Source organism: Phyllobates terribilis, unplaced genomic scaffold, assembly GCF_046119375.1.
Source record: "Phyllobates terribilis strain yellow unplaced genomic scaffold, ASM4611937v1 Scaffold_7__3_contigs__length_470593459, whole genome shotgun sequence".
In the NCBI taxonomy this organism is placed as follows: domain Eukaryota; kingdom Metazoa; phylum Chordata; class Amphibia; order Anura; family Dendrobatidae; genus Phyllobates; species Phyllobates terribilis.
The window spans coordinates 435,443,311-435,455,947 of record NW_027362767.1 but is presented as its reverse complement, the minus strand read 5'-3'; the positions used below and the strand labels follow the sequence as shown (position 1 = coordinate 435,455,947).

Below are 12,637 nucleotides of genomic sequence, written 5' to 3'. Positions count from 1 at the left end.
TGTACAGTATATATAGGTGACCTGTTATATGTGTAATGTACAGTATATATAGGTGACCTGTTATATATGTAATGTACAGTATATATAGGTGACCTGATATATGTGTACTGTACAGTATATATAGGTGACCTGTTATATATGTACTGTACAGTATATATAGGTGACCTGTTATATGTGTACTGTACAGTATATATAGATGACCTGTTATATGTGTACTGTACAGTATATATAGGTGACCTGTTATATCTGTAATGTACAGTATATATAGGTGACCTGTTATATGTGTAATGTACAGTATATATAGATGACCTGTTATATGTGTACTGTACAGTATATATAGGTGACCTGTTATATGTGTAATGTACAGTATATATAGGTGACCTGTTATATGTGTACTGTACAGTATATATAGGTGACCTGTTATATCTGTACTGTACAGTATATATAGGTGACCTGTTATATGTGTAATGTACAGTATATATAGGTGACCTGTTATATCTGTACTGTACAGTATATATAGGTGACCTGTTATATCTGTAATGTACAGTATATATAGGTGACCTGTTATATCTGTAATGTACAGTATATATAGGTGACCTGTTATATCTGTAATGTACAGTATATATAGGTGACCTGTTATATGTGTAATGTACAGTATATATAGGTGACCTGTTATATGTGTAATGTACAGTATATATAGGTGACCTGTTATATCTGTACTGTACAGTATATATAGGTGACCTGTTATATGTGTAATGTACAGTATATATAGGTGACCTGTTATATCTGTACTGTACAGTATATATAGGTGACCTGTTATATGTGTAATGTACAGTATATATAGGTGACCTGTTATATCTGTAATGTACAGTATATATAGGTGACCTGTTATATGTGTAATGTACAGTATATATAGGTGACCTGTTATATCTGTACTGTACAGTATATATAGGTGACCTGTTATATGTGTAATGTACAGTATATATAGGTGACCTGTTATATGTGTAATGTACAGTATATATAGGTGACCTGTTATATGTGTAATGTACAGTATATATAGGTGACCTGTTATATGTGTAATGTACAGTATATATAGGTGACCTGTTATATGTGTACTGTACAGTATATATAGGTGACCTGTTATATGTGTAATGTACAGTATATATAGGTGACCTGTTATATGTGTAATGTACAGTATATATAGGTGACCTGTTATATGTGTACTGTACAGTATATATAGGTGACCTGTTATATGTGTAGTGTACAGTATATATAGGGTCTCGCACTTTGGAGTTCACTTATTGTTGCTTCTACCCCATTAACACTGCTCTATGGCCAAATTGGATCAGTCATATAAGCATTTAAACCTACATAATTTGGGGGGCTGAAAACAAAAATAATGCTTACATTTAAAAAAAATTGACTCTAATTTTCAAGATACCAGAGTAGTTATTTACGACAGGCTTAGGGGTAGACTGCATCATCAGTGTGACATCATCTCAGCCCCGATGATGTCATTCTAATACTGCACCTCTTGTCTTTATAAGCCGTCCCCCCGTCAGTCCCAGCATTGCTTGTTGGCCTTTTGCTTTACTTCTCTCAGATTATAATCGAAGCTGCATTAATAAAGCAGATGAGTTCTGCCATATATGCGGCAAAGCGACTGTTGGGTCACAAAAGAGGAACTTGACTCCCGATTTGGTATTTTGGATGCTGGAGGTCAGGTCTTTGCTGGAATAAATGTACCTCACTTCTTATGGGAGCAGAGAATCTCCATATTCTGGAGTGCAAATTGTCTCTTCAGAGAAAAAGAGGGCTTGTACTCTATAGCGCCTCCTATTGGAAGCAGCAATCCTACAAGTCTCAATCAACCCTTTAACGAGTCGTGCTATATGACTTAGGATAAAAGCCAAATCAGAACCTCAATTTGCAGACACGGTGTTTCGGGTTGTTGGCCCTCATCAGTGCAAAGTATGTGAACTGATTTGGCTAGAGGAGAGGCTCTGGACTGAGGTCTAAGGGGTAACGTTTCTCCTTGTGGAGAGTGACACACCAGCTCTGGCACGTCAAGGTAAGGAGGCTTATTCCCTGTGCAATGCTCCTCTGGGAAATTTAATATGCAAATTGCCTCTTCAGAGAGTTCTGGAGGAAACCGATCCCACTATTGTCATTTCTACAAGGAGTAATCCAGTCATAATTCTCCATTGATAAGTTATAGAAATAGAATTCCAGAGAGGTTTCATCTATTTGGAACTTCATGTTTGCAGAAATAATGTTTAAGAGCAATGATTCCATTTCTATCATCAACACAATTTACTTACATGGAACATGTGATAGATGATAGATAGATAATAGATGATAGATAATAGATAGATAGATAATAGATAGATAATAGATGATAGATAATAGATAGATAGATAGATAATAGATAGATAATAGATAGATAATAGATGATAGATAATAGATAGATAGATAATAGATGATAGATAATAGATAGATAGATAGATAGATAATAGATAATAGATAGATGATAGATAGATAATAGATGATAGATAATAGATAGATAGATAATAGATAGATAGATAATAGATAGATAATAGATTGATAATAGATAGATAATAGATAGATGATAGATAGATAATAGATGATAGATAATAGATAGATAGATAATAGATAGATAATAGATGATAGATAATAGATAGATAGATAGATAATAGATAGATGATAGATAATAGATAGATGATAGATAGATAATAGATAGATAGATACAGTAGATGATAGATAGATAATAGATAGATGATAGATAGATAATAGATAGATAATAGATAGATGATAGATAGATAATAGATAGATAATAGATAGATAATAGATGATAGATAATAGATAGATAGATAGAAAGATAGATGATAGATAATAGATAGATAGATAGAAAGATAGATGATAGATAATAGATAGATAATAGATGATAGATAGATGATAGATAATAGATAGATGATAGATAGATAATAGATGATAGATAATAGAGAATAGATAGATGATAGATAGATAATAGATAGATGATAGATAGATAGATAATAGATAATATATAGATGATAGATAATAGATAGATAATAGATAGATAGATAATAGATAAATAATAGATAGATAGATAATAGATAGATGATAGATAGATAACAGATAATAGATAGATAATAGATAGATAGATAATAGATAGATGATAGATAGATAATAGATAGATAATAGATACATGATTAATAGATAGATGATAGATAGATAATAGATAAATAATAGATAGATAGATAATAGATAGATAACAGATAATAGATAGATAATAGATAGATAGATAATAGATAGATAATAGATAGATGATAGATAATAGATAGATAACAGATAGATAATAGATAGATAGATAATAGATAGATAATAGATAGATGATAGATAGATAATAGATAGATAATAGATAGATGATAGATAGATGATAGATAGATAATAGATAGATGATAGATAGATGATAGATAGATAACAGATAGATAATAGATAGATGATAGATAATAGATAGATAATAGATAGATAATAGATAATAGATAGATGATAGATAATAGACAGTAGATAGCCAGACATGCAGACATGTAGAGAGGTAAGTCCCGCGGCTCCACACCTACATGTCCTTTGTTGTCCATCTCGTTGTTGGTGAGTTTGACGCGGTCGAAGCTGATGATCTGTCTCATCCAGGTCTCTCCGGAGCAGGGAGAGTCGGGGTGCACGTAGAGTCGGGGGGAAATGCAGGAATGATCCGTGTTTCCAGCCACCATCCACTGCGAGCTGTGATAGACATATCTATAGAGACAGGGAGGACATAGATGATCCTCGGGGGCGGTGCTAACATAAAAGCTGAGATCTGATTGGATGCTCTTGGCGCCAATCACAGTTTTACAGTCAGACAGTTCCGATGAATGAAACCCAATAAGCGTCGTCCTGTAGAGACCTTACAAGGAGACAGAGGCTGGGTATGGAGCCCACCCTACACACAGAGCAGCTCCGCAGAATCCCAGAGCTGCTCACATATAATTGTGTTGATACCTGTAGCGCTTGGAGTCGACAGGAACCACATCCAGAGCAATATAATACTGCTTAGCGGGGTCCAGACCCTTCACTTTGATTCGCACAGAAGGAAACATCCGCCTATAATCAGCAAAATATAAGAGGGAGGTCACAGACCAAAAGCAGGAGCAAAAATATAACCTGTGCATAAATATACACTATATGGAGAAAAGTATGTGCCCCCCTCATCCACCTCCAGGGGCTTCTCTGTCCTCATCTACATCCATAGACATTAATATGGAGAAAAATATGTGCCCCCCACATCCACCTCCGGGGGCTTCTCTGTCCTCATCTACATCCATAGACATTAATATGGAGTCGTTCCTGCTCTTTTGGGTTTTCTACAAGATTTTGGAGGCGTCTGTGGGAATTATTGCCTCTTCATCCAGAAGAGCATTTGTGGGGTCAGACCCTGATGTTGGGGGGCGGCCGGGCTCACAATCTCCGGCCCTTACCCCCATCTGGGGTGCACAGTAGGATTTTGGTGATATGACCGTTGCCGTCCTTGTCGCTTCCTCACCTCCCGGCTTTGGTGATGATCATCTCGGTCCCGATCTGATGGAATCTCCTCCACAGATCTCCTCCCTGGAGCTCCACCTGGACTTCGCTTTCTTTGCTCGTCGCTGGGTCTAGAGACGGGGGTCCTGCCGATTTGGGTCTTTTCTCTGCTGGGATAAGAGTAGGATAGAGGCATTACTGGCAGACAGGATTAGAGGGGCGACTATAAGGGGCGCTTACAGGGGTCGTCAGATGAGAAGTAATGCAGCATTATATCCTACAGAATCCCAGTACTGAGTAATGTCACATTATATCCGCAGTGTTAGGATTATATCGTCCTTCTTGTTAGGTCGGATTCACACCAGCCTATAAAAAATTGTCACAAATTCATCCTGAAAACTGAAATGATTTTTTCCTCCCTTGTCTTGGGTGTACAATCCGGTTTTTACAGCAGCAGCTATTAATCATTTACAGCTTCCTATGTTACAGAATTACAATGTATCTGTAAAAATCTGACCTATACTGTGGCTCCGTACAGAAGACGATTTTTTTTTTTGCACATCCGTAGACTTGGTATACATGCAAGAAATAAGAGCATGTTCACACTAGCAAAAAGATACAAAACCTACAAAAGACAAAAAATATATCTCATACCCTACCATCATTATATATAAATGTAAAGCAAAGTTGCATATTAAATATAGGGTACTTAGTGAACTATTTTTGATCAAAAAAAGTATACAAGCCGTCCTACCAGCGGCAAGGTGACCCTAATTGGGACGGTCCTACACTGTCTATATTAAAAACCTTACTGTATATCAAAGTTGAAGTAATGTATATAAAAGGGTAGACAAATAGGACCGGGTCCCAATATCAGACCACCTAAGCCCGTGGTAAGTTACATATAGACTGACCAGCTCAACAAGGGGGATGCCACACCCTTAATTTGCACAGAATGCAAACAAGACAAAAAACCAGGCAATGTGAACTGAGGTCTAAGATGGTACACATGCAAGACATAGGAGCATGTTCACACTAGCAAAAAGATACAAAACTTACAAAAGACAAAAAATATATCACATACCCTACCATCATTATATATTATATACTTCAACTTTGATATACAGTAAGGTTTTTAATATAGACAGTGTAGGACTGTCCCAATTAGGGTCACCTTGTCGCTGGTACGATGGATGTATACTTTTTTTTATCAAAAATAGTTCACTAAGTACCCTATATTTCATATGCAACTTTGCTTTACATTTATATATAATGATGGTAGGGTATGTGATATATTTTTTGTCTTTTGTAGGTTTTACATCCGTAGACTTGTATGGACGAATCTCATGTGATTTATGGACGACATTAGCGCATGCTGCGATTTTTTTTTTTTTTCACACGCAAATTTGTCAGAGAAAAAAAAAAATCGCTCCTCCGCTCGGCCCCATTGAATAACATTAATCTGAATTTTTTCTCAGACTGCACCCGGACCAAACACATGGTGGTGTGCACGAGCGGTTATAGAGCGGATTTACCTGCGGTGGATAACACTTTATATTCGCACCTTGCGTCTCTATCAGGGAACCTGGTGAAATCTGCAGCGATAAATACTGCTGAGAATTCACTGCAGAAAAGGGGCAGAATTTCCACACATCTCGCCTTGTGCAAACGGTGGAAGACGCATTCACATCCGCAGAATAAACGGATTTCTGTGACTTTGCGTTTCCGCAGCACAGGAATAAGACTTAGCGGAATCTCATTATTGACGCTGATTCTTTAAGGCTAAGTTCACACAACCCTAGAAAAGAATCCGTCCGATTCTCATCCAGAAAAGTGGGAAGATCTTTTTCTCACTTGTCATCATTGTACAATCCGTTTTTTTACAGCAGCTATTAACCGTTTACGCTTTCCTATGTTACAGAACTGCGATGTATCCGGAAATATCGCATGCTTTACTGTGGCATCCCATTTCTTTCTCACACCCATAGACTTGGATGGGTGGGTCTCGTCTGATTTTAAGAGGGAAATCCTGCACGCTGACATTTCAAGTCAGTGGAAAAAAAATCATTCATCAGCGCGGCCCCATTGAATAACATTGGTCCGGGTGTGATCCGATTTTTTGATGGAAAGCACTCGGACCGAAAATACAACCTAATATGCAGCATTTTTTCCCGATCAGATTCGCAGTATTTACACTAAACTTAATATTATAGGATATTATCACACACTCATTACATAAGATCACGGGACAATGCACCAGTGGCAATATATAGGATCAGCGGATATGGACATTACAAGACCGGAATCACCAAAGAGTAATATGGGACAAAATACTGCACCAATGTCGTTATATAGTGTTACCTACTAATAAAGATATTATTACAAACTATATGGCATCAATGTCGTTATATAATATTATCTAGTAATAGAGACATCACCAGACACCGGAATCATTATATAGGGACAATATAATCCTTCAGTGTCATTTTATAGTACTATGTAATAATAAAGATCTTATTATACATTATTATGGGACAATATGATTAATCAGATTTCCTTCGGCAACGTTACTTTCTTAACCGCTTGGTATATAATATATTAGTAGGGGGCTTATTATTATGTAATATCCCAAGTGTCTTTCTAGTATTGCATCTAGTATACTGTAGCTCATACAGTATTATGGGATATTATAACTCACAAGCCTCATTATATAGTGTATTAGTATAATATAACATCACATTCATGTATTACACCCTCATGATTACAGTATTGGCATTTTGCAAGATTTTAATATGTTGTGGTGATAGATTAAAGATATAATAATCACCCAGATGTCGTTATAAAATATTATCAGTTATTACGAGTACAGGACAGTATAAATCACCCAGGCCATGATGTAGGATTACGAGGTTTTAGATCTAGGACTATATAATATATTGGGCCATTATATGGTATTATGGAGTAACAGAGCTGCAGGATATTATAATACTTTGTGGCCATTATATATTATTATGAGGCATTAGACTTGTCATGATGCTATAATGCACATGATTAGATGATGTCATCGTGTGGCAGAATTATGTTATAATACTTCAGGTTATATTATATGGAAATCTACGTCTGCAGAATCTTAGTTGTTGAGGTTTAGTCAGATACTTGACCTGATAAAATGAAAGAAAACAAAAAATATCATATAAAGTATAATAATGTAATAAAATCAATAGGAATTTCTACTAGAAAGGTATAAAGTGATAATACTTTTATCTAGTATTATAGGAATATAAAACAGCGGGTGCCGTTATACAGTATTAACATGTTCTAGAATATGACTGCACTTGATATAGTAAAACTAGTGTTAGAATTATATCAATTATCAAATAATATTCTCATATTGTTCTAGAATCGTAAAATATAACAATCTAACACGTGGTGCATTATATTGTATCAGAATTATATAACAGTATAATGCATCATGTGCCAGGGTAGGATATTCTTATTATAGGATGTTATAATACACCAGGAGTATATAGGAAAGTTTTGTCTAAAGTTATTGTAGGACATTCGTCACATAGATATTAAGATCTGGTTGTATCTTTATTGAATGTTATAATGTTATTATAGAGCATTAATGTAGAAAGTTATAATCAACTAGAAATATATACTCTGCTATAATGGTAATTATTGCAGATCATATTAATACAGTGGGGTCAATATATTAAATTATCAAGTTGTATCATTATTTTTATTAATGCATTTATTTATTTTAATGGCCTTCAGCTCGATCTCAAGCCGTGGTGACTTGATGGATGAACACTCTATAGGATGACCGATCTTATACAAATGTAGAATGTAACAATACAGTGAGAAAATGTCATAAGTTTATATTATTATCTTCTATTACAATTGTAAAATTAATTAAATTGTTATCTGGTTGTACTCTAAAATGACAGTGTAACACCATGAATGTATAGAATTATTTACATCTATTACTATGATACTTCATACTTAGTGTATTAAAATTGTATTATTTCATTGTACTGATACATGATGGGTTTTATACTCCTGAAATATATAGCATTCTGTTGTATCATTATATATACCTGATGGATATAGCAATTTTTTTTTGTAATTACATAATAAATGAGAAGAATATATCATCTAAGTCATATCCCTATAATATATAATGACCATCATATTTATCAAGGATCTTATCAGGATAAAGAGCAGCTGCTACAAATTCTGGTGTCTGGATCAGAAACCACCGTGACTTATCACTGCCCTCTTCCATTTCCAATAATCTGTCATCCAACAAAACCCGCAGGAAAGGAAATTTAACATCAGTGATCGCACAGTCCTCGCGCATCCCCCCGGGGTCATCTGTATCCACACCAGAAATTCCTGGACAGTCCATAAAAATTAGGCACTTGTTTGCCCTGTCTGTAAAAAAAACAATATTTTTTTTAAGCTGAAGAAACTTCTGCAAATGTTGACTGTAATTATCAACATTTTACAGTTAAAGCAGCTAATTTCTTCATATGAAAATGATGGGCTAAGGACAGATATCACTTAAAACCATAATGATATTTCTGGTTTTTGAATCTGTCAGTGATTCTTTGATAAACTGTCCAGAAAAAAAAAAAAAAAAGTCAAGTTGGCAACACTGGTCCAGATCCATTATCCACTGATGATAAATCCCCAATCCTGATCTGTGATGTCCCAGACCGGCGATCTTATTATCAGGACAATCCGTGCAGTCAGCGCCATCGTCACATGAAAGGATGACTTTAAACTTTAAAAAAATAAATCCAGGTCTTTCACAACATTTTTTGCTCCTTTTTTTTGTGTCCAAATTATGAATATCAGTCAATAGGAAAATAGGAGGAGGTGTGATATAAATTTTGTGACCAGATGTTGTCCGGATTTTTTTTTTACATTCTTGGAGAGTGTGCTTTATACACGTGTCATAGGGGAAAAAAAGGGGGAGAAATCACAACGATATAAGAAAAAAGTCACAATTTTTTTTAAAACACTGCATGCAAATCATTAGTGCCTTTAGTGAGGCCTCAGACATCAATTGTTTGCTTGTGCTTGAATAGGAAACGACCAATTCTCATCCCTATGCTGCATCAGAGTTTCCCCAGCGTCAGCGTCGCTCTGTGCCCGTATTTACCATCAGTGATTTTATAAAATAAAAGTTTTAAAAAAAATTCTAAACTTCTCCAACTCATTAAGGCTCATTCTATGATGTTTTGTGATTTTTTTTTTTTTATCGTATGCAAAAATAAATTGACCTATATTCCTCAGTGTTTTTGATCAGATTTTGCTCAGTTTTCCCATCAGGGTTTGGTCTTTTTGACTGTAGGTGGATTCTCTGGTTTCTCCTATCAAACAGTCTGTGAAAAATGGACGTCACACGACGGCATCAAAGTGCAGGATGACTTTTTCGCAGCCCCATAGACTTCGTCCATAAAAAACCCCCACAGAGGTGTGAACAGCTCCATAGACTGTAACAGGTAAGAGTTGTATTCATTGAAAACTGACTTTGAAATGAGCCCCATGGCCATATTCACACATTCAGTATTTGCTCAGTATTTTACATCAGTATTGGTAAGTGGAGCAATCAGAGGAAAGGGTGCGGAAAGGGCTAAAAGACCCCAGTGAAGTGGGAGGGGGGGGGGGCGGAATGGGGATTTTGGTGCAAAATTGAAGCACAAATTTTCATTACAAAAGGAGAAATCTGCAGCATAAATTTAGTGAGCTTCATAAATCCGCTGTGTATTTGTCTTCCCTAAAAAAAAAAGCTGCAAAAAAAAAAAAAAAAACTTTGTGTAACAAAAAGGGACAGAGGATCAATAATCATCGTATAATGTGACTCTATAACATCAGACCAGAACCATAACTGTAAAAGAAGAATGATCGTATGAGAATCGTACAATAGTAATTGTATCCCCGGCCATGAACGATCGGATCCAACCTCACTGGTGTAAAAACATAGTCGGGACGGACAGCGGCTCCGGTACCGCACAGAAAAAAACCTCTCCGCTGCAGCAGGCATCACATGATACCAGTATACTGAGGGGCAGGTATATATATATATATATATATATATATATATATATATATATGTGTGTGTATATGTGTATGTCGGGGTCCAATCCTCCGTTACTTCTTGCGCTTCTCCTCTCTCTGCGCCCTTCCTCCGGCTGTCTCCTCCATCATTCCTGCTCCTGCCGGGATCCCGGGTTTGGGGTCCCTTCCTCTGTGCACCCCTGTCCCCCGACACTAACCCGTCTCCTGGCGGTGGCCGCTCCGCTGCTCTGCGCCTTCTCCCTCCTGCACTTTCCGCTTTGCGCCCATTAGCGCCTCCACAGAGAAGGCGTGCGCCCGGGAGCTGAGAGCCATGGCGACTGACCCGCGGCTCCACAGCGCCGACACCAGGGGAGGCCGCACCCCGCACCCGGCACTGCAGCCTCCAATCAGCGGCCGGATCCGGGGGGCCCCGGGGGGGATCAGTGATCAGACGCAATGTGTGGTGACACCAGAGAGAAGTAGCGCACAATCCTGCGACTGCTGCTGTGTCAGCTCCTTCTACAGAGACGGACACTACAAGGGGATTGCACCGTGGGCTGTCAGACATTATATGTGTGATTGGGGGGCTGTTATCAGTCAGTACTGGGTGATGGGGGAATATGATTATTGGGGGCGATAATATCACATTATATATATATATATATATATACACTATGAATGGGGGACGCCACAGATCCGGCTGTATCTCTGCAGCTATGGATTATTCTCTATATGATATGTGACTGTATAGTGTCCGGTCAGCTACAGCTCCGGGTACTTTATATGTGACATTATTATTATTATTATTATTATTATTAGCAGCAGCATTATAATCATCACTGATAGAAACAATACAGAAGATGCGACTGCTTATTAGTATCACTGCTATTGTCTGTAATATACAGAGCGATGTGATCGGGCGATCAGTAACTCATCTGGATGTATACACACCTTATGTGTGTGTATATATATATATATATATATATATATATATATATATATATATATATATATATATATATATATATAGTGACCAAGATGTTATATAGTTGGGATTTATACAAGGATTCATGAAGCTATTAGATACAAACGGCAGAATATACACTTATAATAGAGGGAGTCTGGATATATATCTATCATCTATTATCTATCTATCTATCTATCTATATAGATATGTATATTACAGTTAGTAAGTAACTTCAAGAATCCTTGGAAAAGTCCCATATGTGGTATATATCTTATTATCACTGTGGAAATATTCTGCATTATATTGTATCACAATGATGGCTCTGACTGTTATAAGGGGGTATATATATATATATATATATATACACTCTAACACTCATCATCACGCCATATTGTGGTGCATTATATGATATATTAGGCTCTGACTTTATATTGTTATTATTACTATTATTATTAAGGAGGCATTATACATTATATTATATTAAGAGACTGTCTGTCCCTATATGATATTGCAGGGAAGATGTTATATATTATATTGTGTTGCATATTATGTCTCTCCTATATTTTTCTGTGTAATATTAAACATTATAGTGGTGTATTATATATGAGGTTCTTAGTCCATTAGTTTAGAGGAGACATTATGTATATATTAAACAGGACATATATATTACTGTGGAATATTGTATACTATGTATTATGGCCCTCCTTAAATTACTTATATAACAGTGTATTGTACTAGATATTAGGGCTCATATGTATATATATATATATACTGTATATCATAAAAATATTTTGTCTGTGGCTGTATAATATTACTAAGGACAAATATAATTTTGGGATATATTATATTTTGCATAATGGCACTCCCTATATCTCTAATCCCTAATATAACTATATACTATAATGGTGTAATATATTAGATTTTCGGACTCTCGTTATAAATATATATATATTTATTATTTATTATTACAGCGCCATTTATTCAATGGCGCTTTACATGTGA

General features: G+C 36.0%; 1 protein-coding gene across 1 annotated transcript in view; it reads right to left on the bottom strand.

Annotated features, from left to right (window-relative positions):
* The window catches only part of TBX22 (T-box transcription factor 22), a 31,949-nt gene extending 20,948 nt beyond the window's left edge, over positions 1-11,001 (bottom strand). Inside the window, exons 1-4 of the mRNA XM_073638054.1 lie at positions 10,887-11,001; positions 4,622-4,769; positions 4,081-4,182; positions 3,663-3,837 (exon numbers count right to left, since the gene is read on the bottom strand). Of these exons, the coding sequence (XP_073494155.1) occupies positions 3,663-3,837; positions 4,081-4,182; positions 4,622-4,769; positions 10,887-11,001 (540 nt within the window). The remainder of the gene's footprint in view (positions 1-3,662; positions 3,838-4,080; positions 4,183-4,621; positions 4,770-10,886) is intronic.
* Between the last annotated feature and the right edge of the window lie 1,636 nt (positions 11,002-12,637).